The following is a 13,117-nucleotide window of genomic DNA, read 5'->3' on the forward strand; positions in this document are numbered from 1 at the left end:
AGTTAGATTACAGAGAAAGTACCAAAGACTTTTAGTGTGGCTGTTATTCAGCGTTTACAGATGTGGACTAACACATAACACCTTCCATTACAGGTTGACTTCTCCAGAAACACAAATTGAATTATTCTTCACTCATTTACATTCTTCGTAAAAATCTGCTTGCAGACTTCTCTTTCACAGTACAGCTCCTGGGGGCAATAGATCACAGAAATATTTAATAAACACGTGGTTTTCATGAAATATTACAAGAATAAAACATGTTAGAGCAATTAAGTTTTGTCATTCTGTGTATTATTTAGTGTGAATATTATCAAAATATTCATGTTCCTACCAGATGAAGTTAATCGTCTTCGATCCAGTGAGCCCAGCCTCGGTTCTTCTTCTCTCCAATCTGTTCACACACCAGTTTGTTCCCCTCCCATGTCACCAGTGACTGCACAGATGGCAGAGGAGAAGAGTGAGAGTAAATCGCAGCACAGAAGATTTTAGCAGCATGCATAAATGAAAAACAAATATATAAAATATTTTGCAATCATTGTGTTTATTATCACTTTAAAAACATAATTCATCTTCACCTTGACATGCCTGTTGTCCAGTCCCTGCGTGAACTCCTCAAACTCCTGGCCCACTTGGAAGAAGATGGGGTGTAGTTTCGGAAGGCGCTGGTCGTTTTGATGATGTACTGGTCCCCCTGCTGCTCGATCACCTTCCTTATATTTAGCCTCAGAGCAATCTTTCGTAAGTAAAGGCGGATTCCTGGAACGGTAGAAAAGCACATCAGCTAAATGCACAACAGGCTAGAAACACATTCTCTCCCTCACACAGTCCCATGCATGCCAGAAACAACACTGCAGCCAAATTGTTTCACCACAGCAGCGAGGTGCTTCACTCCCAGTGCTCTATTTAGTGTGGGACAATGTTATGTCTGCATGCATTTTACAATACAATTAAATCTGGATGATAGGGACTCACATACTACAAGTTATCTAACAAAAATTTAACGTATTAGAGAATGTTTTTGAATTAAAACATGCTTGAAGGATTTACCCAGTGCAATCATGTAGCCCTCAAAGTCGACATTGCTGATGATATCCCATGTACCACAGAAGCTGGAAGGCATATTGACCACCCTTTCACTCCTTCTTCTGAATGCGTGAATAAAAATGTGATCCTCAACCTGCAGGGCCGATGCGGAGTTATGAAAAGAGGCCGAGACACTACTGTTTTGTGTGTGAGACCAGCAGGCATAAAGGTAGGTATGTCCTTGCCTCATTCGCTGACACCTGAGGACCGTGTGAGGATGAAGGAGGTGCTCTCATCAGTGCCAGAGTTCAGAGGGGGAAACCGGACGTGTCCGGCTGGTCTCACTGCGCAGTTTACCGACGGGTACAGCTTTCAAAATTTGCCTATGGTGTCACACATTTATGGTATGCACACACACATAAGGGAAAGATATTTTTAATGTTTGGGGGAAGACTTTTTCCCATCACAACAGAAGAAGGTGTGATTTGACAGTGAGCAGTGTGAATAGAGTAACTCAGAAAGTTATTCAAAATGCATCACCTATACAGCGATGAAAAAAAAATCCATCCATGCTTAATTTTCCTATATAGAGGTTATCATCCAAATTCATCCATATAAAGGAAGGAAGGGGTTCTATTTATCAATTGTGCTCATTTTAACAGTGGAATAAAACTCTACTAAACAAACAAAGTCAAACACTTGTGTTTTTATGGAATACATTAAAATGGCACGCCTATCTGTGCAATGAGGAAAATAATATTGACATTGGTACATACTCTGGCTGGAATGCAGCGTGGAAGGAATCGCATTTTCACTGAAAGACAATAAAACACATGGAGCTTGTCCAAACTATTCAGGTGATCTCAACAAAGCAGCAAGCGGGCCGGCTGCTCGTGATGTTACGCAGAGAAACTTTGTCAGGGTTGTTTGTTTTCCTGTCAACACTCTAAATGTGCATCAACTCTGTCCTTGCGTGCACGATGCAGACAATTGTTTTAACAAAATGAACATGAGTATTGGATGGAATCACATGAATGAAATATTCCGGTTTTTGATGATGCCAACATTTCAAATAAATGAATTAGTTCCCAGCTCTGATATTAATGTGATGTAATCAGTTATACTTTGACTTAAATCCCACTGTTATCACAATGAGTCTTTAGTTGGCTGCAGTGTTATTATAGCTCTAATCTGATAATTACCTGATAGACAAGATAACACCTTGACTAACAGCATTTTAATCAGAAAAGGTGTCAATTTGGGACTTCCTCAACTGAGGATGTTCAAAGTTTCTTATCTGTGTGACGATAAGGGGCGGCACGGTGGTGCAGTGGTTAGCACTGTCACCTCACAGCAAAAAAGGTTCCGGGTTCGAATCCGGTCCTGGGCCTTTCTGTGCGGAGTTTGCATGTTCTCCCTGTGCTTGCGTGGGTTCTCTCCGGCTTCCTCCCATCATCCAAAAACATGCACCTCAGGTCAGGTTACCTGGCGCCGCGCTAGTGGCAGCCTGCTGCAGCATCTCCCCCCTGAGAGCCCCCTGCTGTAGTGAAGAAATTTCCCCTCGGGGATTAATAAAGTGTATAAAATCAAAAAAATCAAATCAAAATACCATCAAAACAGCAATCAATGCAGTGCACCCAGAGTTGAAAACAAAGAAGGTTGTTTATTTTCAGTGCAATACAAATCATGCTTTTATTTTCAAATCTACAGCACTATGTGTTTAAAGCATATCAATAGAAAAATCCTTCTCTTAGTGCAAAATTTGTGGTGAGCTGAGAGGAGAATATTGTACTGAGGCAAGTGGGGAAGACAGTGTGTGATATAGAGTCTAGATTGAAAAATATTTGTTCTTGGTCATACTTTATGCATTACCAACCATACAGTCAATCCCTATCAAACTGCAGATTTATTTGTAGCAATCACATTTAGACAACCCCGCAGACAGCTGAACTGCCACTCAGGTATTATAATTCAGACTCGAACACAAGTTACTAAAATGTTACTAAATCACCTCACTCAGGAAAGTCCATGATTTTCTTAAAAAATACCGCCATCATAAGAAAGGTCTGTTCTGTGGAGTAGGCACTGGTGGACGCTCAAACAAACTGAATGAGTTTTAAAGCTTCGGGAGTGAGTGAAGGCGGCTCATTCTTCTGTATTTCTAGCTGTGGCAGTAGACCCACTCAGCTCGAGGAGGCCCCTGTGTTCCTCTGAAGGGGTGCCAGAACCACGTCATCATTTTTCTGCTCGCTCTCAGCGCTGTACAGATCATGCTCTCGGACGTAGTGAATGACGCCGTCTGGCAGCAGGTATTTGACGCTCCGACCTCGACGCAGCGCCCGCCGCACATGAGTGGCTGAGATCTCGTTGGTCACCCACTCCTGGACAACGTGGATGTTCTTGCGATATTTCCACAGCACGTCTGTTTGGTGGATGAACTTGTGCGGATCATTGCCACTACGGGTGACGCACACCAAACCGTAGCAGCCCACAATCTCTGCGATATCCTCCTGCTTCCACATGTTGGGAATCCCAAAGGATTCCAGGACGTCAGCGCCACACAGCAACATCAGCCTTGGGGCATCTGAGCACAGAGAAAACACTTCAGTCATGATGGAGTCCGAGTCTCTCTCTCGCTCTCTCTCTCTCTCTTTCTCCGACAGCACACAACTCTGGGTTTTGTTCTGCTTTGCAGCTAATCAGTACTCGATAGATGCACTGATCGTCAGGAGAACTGCCGATTTTACACATCAAGGTCTGTTTGCGGGTCTCAGGGAGTACCACTGCTTATGTGAAAAAAGTGTGTAAAGCCTTTGTAGCTCCAGAGGGAGCTGCATGAAATCAGATAAACTAACTCGAGTGACATTACTTGAGCCCGCATGAGATGGATCTGAAGAGCTCAGGGTACGGAGTTAGACAGAAGCGAGCTTGCCAGACCTCACCTACATTAGCCACGAACAAACATAACACAGCCAAATGCCCAAGTGAATTGTGAGCGGTCTTGTTGCATTGTGGGTCCAAAGAAAAAATACATTACGTGGCTCTGCTGTAAGACTGATAATAGTATAAGAATGTGTTAAATCTGTGTAGTACATGAAATACTGAAATAACACCAGAGAAAACCATCTTAATGGAGACTATCGGAACGTGAAAACATGGCACGGTTTAACTGAAAGCGTTTATAATCTTGTGCAATGCAGCTACACGCTAGAGATTCAAGTGCATGAACAACACACTTGTTTGTTTTCTTTCATGCGTGTAGGCTCATCTCTTGCTGTCTCAGGGGCTGAATGATTGGATACACAACCGATGTAATACTACTTCCTCCAGTGCACCTGGAGGACGTGTTCCACACATGTGCAGGAGATCGGCATCTATGTATTCCCAAACTCTGGAAAATTTCCCTCCACCAATTGTTGATTGTCTTTATATATTTTTTTCAGAATTAATTGTACAGATGCAGGCAGCGACAGACCTCTTCACACAGCCTCTCTTCAAATCCAGCATTTGTTTTGGTTTTCCAGCACATGCACAGTTGATGCCCTTGCAGAGTACTTGCTACGGGGACAAGTTCACATGATCACAACAAATTGAAGCTGCGTGGATGTCCGCACAGAGCCTACGTCTGCATGCACTGATGACCAACTTTGCATCACGCTGACCCTCACGTACTTGGAAAGTATTGGTATACTTTGCAGCTTGGCTGCCTTTACAGTAGGTGTAGTGAATGGGTGACAACACCACACAACACCACACACCGAGTATCCACACCATTAAGCCGTTGTCTGCTGTGAGTTAAGCTGAATACAGTAGATTGTGAATACAGTGGAAGCAAGATGACAGTTGTTGCCTGTCTGGAATCAGGGATTGGAAAAAGGGAGGATATTCAAAGAAGAATTGCTGAATTACACAATCGTACACATCCACGCATGGCCTACCTCTCCTTTTCTGATGAGTTGAATCCTCAAAATACACATCCTTTTTGCGTCTCTTTTTCGCGTACTTGACTGTGTCCACATCATCGCTGTTCTGCTCTGCTGCAAGCAGTTCCTCATAGTGATACCTGAGCGGGCACAGACAAAATTAATATGGCAACAAAAGATCCGATTTTTGACATATCAGATCGATGCTAAATGCTAACTGCATTTACAGTTTCCCATACAGGAAAGTACAGGAAGTATTTGTCATAAATATAATATAATATATAATTCCGTGTTTGTTGTTATAAAATACTCAGATGCGATGAACGGAAAGGGATAGAAAGCTCCAAGTTATGGAGTGAAAGAGAAACTCTGCGCAACATCGAACATCAACATTTGAACTGTAATCCGGTGTATGTGAACATAACACCAGTGACACTGGATACAGGAGTTATTTCAAGTTAACATCAATACGACACTATCAGTTGATAACACGTGTCAACTGCCACCACCACACCACCAATCACTTGCTCATCACAGCTCATCACCAGCTGCTCGAGTGGATGTAAATAATTAGTTTAACAGTTATTACAACTTTTGGCAATTATGTAAAGATAAGGAGAATTAAAAGACAACAGAAGGCAGGAAGCAATAAAACTCTGATTAAGGTTACTGAAATGTCTGACAGGTATTGCCATATATTTTTTTTGTCTCGAGACAAAACCCACAAGCCTTTCTTCCAACATAAGCACTACCACAGACAGACAGACAGACAGACAGAGAGAACATTGTCAACTTACCGAACAACTTTAGCCGTCTCCACCCACTCTACCTGCGAACCCTCCCAGGAGTCCAACGTGATCCAGTCTGAGTTTTCTGTAGCTAGTCTGGCCATTTGTAGACGATGGCAGGCCTCAATCAAACCCTTCTTCTTATAGCCATCACCCACAGGAGAGATGATTCCTTTCACCACCTTGTAGTGACCTTAAACGCAGAGGAAGAGGAGTGATTAAACAGGTGGTTATGAGCAGCAGCGCAGTACATGCAGACAACTGTTTGAAAGAAAATTAGGAATGTGATGCCGTTTTTTATCCACGCAGTATGCAGTATGTACATGACTGTAAATTCATGAGTTAAAAATTGAATAATTTAAAATGTTGGATCACTCAAATTACAATACAGAAGACTTTCTTTCCTCAAAAATGTCAGCTGTTACCATTGTATTTGTGTACAATTTTGAAATACTTAAGTACCTGTATTTTCTTTTACTTTATACTTTCACTCCCCAAAGTTTCAAAAGGAAATGTACTTTTTACTGAATTATATTTGTTTGACAGCTATTATTATCAGAACGTTTTGGGGTTAGGAATTTTATAATAATAATAAAAAAATTAAAAAAACATTACCAGAGTGTAAAATATGATGCATACACTTTAAACTACTCAGCATTATATAAAGTATTTAAAACTAGATCAACCTTATATCTAATAATATAATAATAATAATAATAATCTTCCTCCATCGACACCTCGACCCCCCCCACACCTCCCTCACCCCCCTCTCTGTGACGACTGGCCAGGTTAGGAGACAGCTGGAGAGAATCCACCAGCGCAAGGCTGCAGGACCTGACGGCATCGGCCCCGGGGTCCTGAAGACCTGCGCCGTCCAGCTGGCTGAGGTCCTACAACACCTCTTCAACCTGAGCCTGAAGCAGGAGGAGGTCCCGGTGCTGTGGAAGACGTCCTGCCTGGTTCCTGTCCCCAAGAAGACGACTCCATCTGGCCTCAACGACTTCCGACCGGTTGCCCTCACATCTCATGTGATGAAGGTGCTGGAGAGGCTGGTCTTGGCCCACCTCAGGCTGCTGGTGAAATCTTCTCTGGACCCGCTGCAATTTGCGTACCGGCCTCGTGTGGGAGTGGACGACGCCCTCATCTACCTGCTGCAACGAGCTCAGTCTCACCTGGATGGAACCGGTGAATCTGTGAGAATCACTTTCTTTGATTTCTCCAGTGCATTCAACACCATCCAACCACTGCTACTGAGTGAGAAGCTGCGGGTGGTGGGGGTGGACGCGCCCACCGTCTCCTGGATCACTGACTACCTGACAGGCAGACCACAGTTTGTCCGTCTGGGCAGTCTGCTGTCTGATACGGTGGTCAGTGGTACTGGAGCTCCACAGGGAACTGTTCTGTCTCCCTTTCTGTTCACCTTATACACAACTGACTTCCAGTACAACTCAGAGTCCTGCCATCTGCAGAAGTTCTCTGATGACTCTGCAGTGGTAGGATGTATAAGGGATGGACGGGAGGACGAGTACAGGGCAGTAGTGGAGGACTTTGTGGAGTGGGCGGGAAGAAATCACCTGCTCCTGAACGTGGCCAAGACCAGAGAGATGGTGGTTGACTTCAGGAGGAAGGCGATGGCTCCACAACCGCTGAGAGTTCTGGGAGAGGAGGTGGACATGGTTGAGGAGTACAAGGACCTGGGTGTGTCCATCAACAACAGACTGAACTGGAAGACCAACATCAATGCTGTCTACAAGAAGGTGATGAGTCGACTCTTTTTCTTGAGGAAACTTCGATCCTTCAATGTGTGCAGCGAGATGTTGGAGATGTTCTACCAGTCTGTTGTGGCCAGTGCTTTGTACTTCGCTGGGGTCTGCTGGGGGAGCAGCATTGGAGCCGGTGACACCAACAGACTTAACAAACTGGTTAAGAAGGCCGGCTCCATCATCGGCTACAAACTGGACAGCCTGGAAAAGGTGGTGGACAGGAGGACGCTGAACAAACTATTGTCTATATTGGATAATCCTGTCCACCCTCTCCACCACCTGCTGCAGGGACAGCGGAGCACTTTCTCCAAAAGACTCCTCCAGCTCCGCTGTCTCAAGGACAGATACAGGAGATCATCCCTGCCCACTGCAATAAGACTGTACAATAACTCACCTCTGGCAAAATCCATCACATAACAATAACACTGTTGACTGTGTTTCTTGGTTTGTTGTATATAATATATATAGATATATAATGTACTGTATATACTGTGCATTTTATATTTTATATTTATATTTTTTACTGCTATTTACTGCTATTTTATTTTATTGCTTTTCTATTATTATATTATTCTATTCTATTCTATTCTATTCTATTATTTTATTGTATTATTTCTATTATTATCTTATTGCTTCTGTATGCTGCTGTAGCGAAAAAAATTTCCCCTCAGGGATTAATAAAGTAAATACCTACCTACCTACCTACCTACCTACCTAAAGTAACCCCTTACTGTTGTTGTATTGCTACTTTTTAAAAGATCTGAATATTTCTTACACTACTGGTATCTAACTATGCACCTGAGTTCAGCCCAAGTTTCGAGATTCTCCGCGATTTCTCCCTCCAACACCAAGGAGATGAACTGAATTTCGTATGTAGTGCTCACAACATTGGAAAAAAAAAATGCTTTAATTGAGGTCTGTGTGTTGAAACCTACAGTCTGTGGTTGAAACACAAAGCGAAACGTCACTCTAAATTCTCTTCTAAAAACTCTTGGTTCCTGTTGTTCTGGGTTTTGTACCCTCGTGGTTGTAAATGCACTTATTGTAAGTCGCTTTGGATAAAAGCGTCCCCTGAATGAAATGTAATGTAAAAGATCTAAATTTTCCCGTCACTCTACCAGTGTCCTCCAGATGATCTCGGGCCAATTCAAACATCCTCAGGTGCATGTTGGTGATGGGGTTGAAGGAGCCGCAGGCCAGCAGGACCACTCTGGTGATGCTGTGATTCTCCATGCCTCATGCTGCAGCATTCACCCTGCAGCAGCAAATAAAGTGAAGAAACAAGGACTGGATAAGACTTGGCTCATTGTGTTCAAGGGTCACATGTCAGGAATGATCTCTCTTACGTGTGGGTGACGTGTGAAATAGTACAGAAGCGACAAACGTTCAGAAAATTAAAATTAACTAAGCCATATGCTGTGCCAGCTGCATCAACTATGTAACGCGTAACCAGGCAACGGAAACGGATTTATACGCTCACCAAGATTAAAGTACGATCTTTAAGCAGATAAAACTGAAACTCAGACCTGAATTTAGACAGCAAAGGGTGCGTTTTCTAATAATCAATAAAATAACAGAGACATTGTCCTACAAGGACAGACTGCCAGCCACTCAGCCCATGTGTCACCTGCTTCCTGTTTTGACGCCAATTTCATGTTCTGCCTCTGATTGGCTAGAGCCGGTTTCTTTCGTTGATTGGGTTGGTTGGGTTTATGCATAAGGAACAAGGATTGGTTAAAGATCAGGAAGGAATGTCCTGATAAGCCAATCGGAGGCATAGGAGGGCCATCTGTTACGTCACTGAGACCAACCACTCTGATTGGACAGAATGGACCAGGAGGCCGAGAGCCGCACCCACGCTCGTCAGGTTGCATTCACAATCACAAATCCAGAAACCTCAAACGCCTCGACAAATAGTAAACGTTTTGTAACACGTATTTATTTAAGTAATTATTCTTAACTTGGTGATTCTGTTCATTTTATAGCATCATTCGTCAGCTGATCCAAATATTTCACTTGACGCGCGACTGATTTCCAACTGTTGACAAAGAGAGTCCCGGTGAGATGTTTTTCTTTAGCACAATTGCTAGTTACTCAGCTAACTCAGCAACTTTGACTGTTTTGCTCCCAGTTTATAATTTAACTCAATTTATGAATATTAGTTGCCGTCTCGAAAAAAAATAATCTGTCGAACCGTTAATGTGTAACGCTGGCTCCGACAACACCGTCCCGATGCAGTCGAAATAGCAAGTTAGGTTGACGTCAAGTTATTTGTGTCACGCTTGTTGACGTGTTGACTTGTTTATTCTCGTGTTTTTCTCGTCCTCGTAGTTTTGGAAACACGATTTGAACTAAGGATGGCTTCTCGCGGTAAATCAGAAACGGGCAAACTGAGGCAGAACATGGAGGAACAACTCGACAGACTGATGCAGCAGCTTCAGGACCTGGAGGAATGCAGGTGCTGACACGTCACTCAGATCCAGATGTGTGTCGATTCTGACGTGCTGTAGTTACAGTTCCTCATGCTTCCTTTGTTTTGTTCCAGAGAAGACCTCGACGAGGAAGAGTACGAAGAGACGAAGAAGGAAACCTTGGAGCAGCTGGGAGAATTCAATGACTCCCTGAAGAAGATCATGACAGGAGACATGACACTTGTGGATGAACTCAGTGGGATGCAGCTGGTATGCAGGGGCGCTTCCAGGATTTAAAACAACCAAAAAAAAAAAATCAGGTGGCAAAGGGGGGGGGGGCAAGAAGCAGTCGGGGCGGGAAATCAAAATATATAAAGGGATGAAAATTGGCACGATTTACAGGTTCTTGTGCAGTGCCCTGCGCCCTAATACAGGCGGTATCATATATGAACTGTCCAGCGCTAGAGACATAAAATCTTCTGTTATCGTCGTTTCTGGGATAATTCAGCCGTCTGTAACCTACATCACTCATTACTGTTGCCGTTGTCTGAAGTTTACCTATGCAGATTAATGCAGCAGAGAACGGCAACGCCGTTTCAAAGTCTATAATTGGGTGTTTACAGAGCATAAATAGAGGCCTGGTCTGTGGTCCAGTTGTGTCTCCTCCTGTTGTGGCACTGCTCTTATTCCATATCACAAATCAAGCAGCTACTGACAGCGCTCTGATCCGGTGGTGTTGGGCCAAGCTGCAACCAACAGTGACGTCACCCATTGGTTTGTGATCTGCCGTTATGAAGCCTCGAGTTTGGATTTTGGCTGTTGCCATCTGGCTATTTTAGAGCCGGAGGTGACCATATTTGGACGAGCTGGCAGGGAGTGAGTGCTGGATCTGACCCGTTGTGTTAGGAAACCCGACGACGGTACACCCCGCCCACCGATAGTGGAAACCCGACTGCACCCCAGGCCTGTCAACAAAACAGACACGGCCCCCAAAAAAACGTGGCTTTTTGAGGCTTAATTTCTAATTAATGTCGGGATTATTTTCAGATGGACCGCCAGAAAGGAGCGACTTCAGCTCACAACACAATGATAACTTGTGAAAACAAATGATTTACTTTGTATTTAATGAGAGATTGTTTAATGGGAGTCTATAGAGACGGAGGCTTTTTGTAGCCAACCTCTAACGGCACTCGGTGGTATCGCATTTTATGGCACTTCCGCATCGGCCTCATTATTTAGACCCGGAAGCCAAAGCAGCCACTCGTATATACAGTCTATGTGGTGGGCATGTTCTGACTGAATCTAACCCAATGGTGTTTTGGGGGGAGCATCATATTTAAAGAGTGGTGGGTGGGGGTGGGGGGTGGGGCAGCTGCCACCTGTGCCACCTCTTTAGATACGCCCCTGGTAATATGGACAATCAATAATGCGCAAACACAGAGTATTAGGGGGGCTTAAAGAGATTATAGTTTACAGAAAAAGTAAGTAAAATACATCAATCATGTATTAAATTAATGATGTTACACATGTTTCTGTCTTCAGGCAATCCAGGCTGCCATCAGCCAAGCATTCAAAACCCCCGAGGTGATCCGACTGTTCGCCAAGAAGCAGCCGGGACAGCTGAGGACCAGACTAGCAGAGGTTCGGCCTGCAGTGTCAAAAGATACAGTTTTTGTGTGATGCGCAGCTGTAGAGTTCAGTCACTCCTTTAGTTTTTAATCCGAGTCGCTTGGCCTGAAAATTGTCCAACTGGTGTGTGACATTCTGCTCAGATGGACCGAGACGTGATGGTGGGGAAACTGTCGCGGGACGTGCACACGCAGCAGAAAATGGAAATCCTCACAGCCTTGAGAAAACTGGGAGAGAAGGTGAGGCAGAAGTGGCTCCTCCTCTGATCCACAGATGATTCAGTGGCTTGTGCTCACGAGTCCGTGCGAGCTTTATAAAGCTGCACTGATTTTATTTTTGACTTGCTGACAGAACGGCTTTAGAAGCAGCTGTGACATTTTAAACATGCTGCAATTGTCTCACAGCTCACTTCGGAGGACGAGACGTTTCTCATTGAAAATGCAACAGCTTCTCTGAGCCAGTTTGAAAAAGTGACTGCAAACCAAGGTGAGCATGAACATGTTCTCACTGAAATGTTCAGTCATTCACATTTTTGCGCGAGTATTCTTATTAACTCCGTTTTGCCTCCTTTTTCAGGGTCTGAGGACAAAATTCTGGCTTTAGCTAGTTCTGGTGTGAAAACTAAAGCATAGCAAATCTACAAAACGATCATCTGAAGTCAGCCTCTGTTCTTACCAAGAAAGAAATGTGCCAATGAATCCTGGGTTTTGTAAATAATCGGTGCACTTTTAGGGTGTTCTTGTAGAAGCTAACACTTTTTAACAGTATTGTTTTATACTCGTCAACTTTTGCAAATGTCTTTTATTTGTCCAGATGAGTGTAAAGCTGTATTACAGGTTCGAGCATGTGATTTGTTAAATATGAAGACGGGTACGTGAATGTAGAGGATAGCGCAGGCAGTTCGAGACGAATGTCCTGTTGTGATTTGTGCTGTATTTCGTATTTGCTTGATGTGTCTGTTTCAAAACCTAAAAATCCGACCGTGCTCGTTTGTGCGACGTTTATTTCCTGTGTGAAAGCTGCAAAATGTTCATTATGTTTTATTTTAAATTAAACTGTGTTGTCTGCAGGCCTTTGGACTAAATAACAGAAACACTACACAAACCTGAACTTTCAACTAGATTAAAGGTTCAGTGTGTAGGATTTAGATTGAGGCGAGGATCTATTGGTAGAAATAGGGCAGAATATCCATAATTATATATTCGTTGGCATCTAATCACCCGAATCTCACATTTTTATTTTCATGACCTTTCGAATGAGACTCGGCAGGACGCAGCCATCTTTCAGGTGATCCATCTGCCCCGTCGCCTTATTTGATACAAGTTACAAAAATACACAAATTGTCAATCGGGAGACAAAAGGTTTAAAATTCTCGACTGGATAGTGTTTGGATGCCTAAACGGGACCCAATAAATCTTTGAAGAGTTTCCCTGAACTGTGGATCGATCAGTGGCCATCTGTGAAACAATGAGGAAGGTCTTCAGCTGTCGTCTCGACACAGATCGTACAGTTTGATTAATAGTCTTACTGCAAACTAATAAAAGGTCATGTGTTGAGACATTTTTAAGTTAATTAAACAG

The 13,117-nt window shown here is 43.5% G+C and overlaps 3 protein-coding genes across 6 annotated transcripts; 1 reads left to right on the forward strand and 2 right to left on the reverse strand.

Moving 5' to 3' along the window:
- Positions 1-128: 128 nt before the first annotated feature.
- On the reverse strand, positions 129-1,120 carry rbp7a (retinol binding protein 7a, cellular). The gene is given in 5 exon segments (XM_069141231.1): positions 129-188; positions 332-433; positions 576-641; positions 644-756; positions 1,048-1,120. Coding segments are annotated over 5 exon segments (414 nt in total).
- Positions 1,121-2,676: 1,556 nt separating this feature from the next.
- nmnat1 (nicotinamide nucleotide adenylyltransferase 1) lies at positions 2,677-9,834 on the reverse strand. Of its 4 annotated transcripts, none has more exons than XM_069141226.1 (5): positions 9,692-9,834; positions 8,616-8,752; positions 5,744-5,927; positions 4,962-5,086; positions 2,677-3,607 (listed from the first exon to the last, which is right to left on the reverse strand). In XM_069141226.1, the coding sequence occupies exons 2-5, from the start codon at positions 8,728-8,730 to the stop codon at positions 3,207-3,209; spliced, it is 825 nt and encodes a 274-aa protein (XP_068997327.1). In that variant the 5' UTR covers positions 8,731-8,752; positions 9,692-9,834; the 3' UTR covers positions 2,677-3,206. The 4 variants fall into 4 exon arrangements, with proteins under 4 accessions (XP_068997327.1, XP_068997326.1, XP_068997325.1 ...); XM_069141225.1 differs by lacking the exon at positions 9,692-9,834 and adding an exon at positions 8,978-9,138; XM_069141224.1 differs by lacking the exon at positions 9,692-9,834 and adding an exon at positions 8,844-9,138.
- Positions 9,835-9,854: 20 nt separating this feature from the next.
- Positions 9,855-12,606, forward strand: lzic (leucine zipper and CTNNBIP1 domain containing). The gene is made up of 6 exons (XM_069141230.1): positions 9,855-9,955; positions 10,043-10,178; positions 11,451-11,549; positions 11,681-11,776; positions 11,942-12,023; positions 12,114-12,606. The coding sequence occupies exons 1-6, from the start codon at positions 9,855-9,857 to the stop codon at positions 12,167-12,169; spliced, it is 570 nt and encodes a 189-aa protein (XP_068997331.1). The 3' UTR covers positions 12,170-12,606.
- Positions 12,607-13,117: the final 511 nt, after the last annotated feature.

This window comes from Embiotoca jacksoni, unplaced genomic scaffold, assembly GCF_022577435.1.
Source record: "Embiotoca jacksoni isolate LCO1_2020_lvr unplaced genomic scaffold, fEmbJac1.0.p SCAF_9, whole genome shotgun sequence".
NCBI lineage: Eukaryota > Metazoa > Chordata > Actinopteri > Embiotocidae > Embiotoca > Embiotoca jacksoni.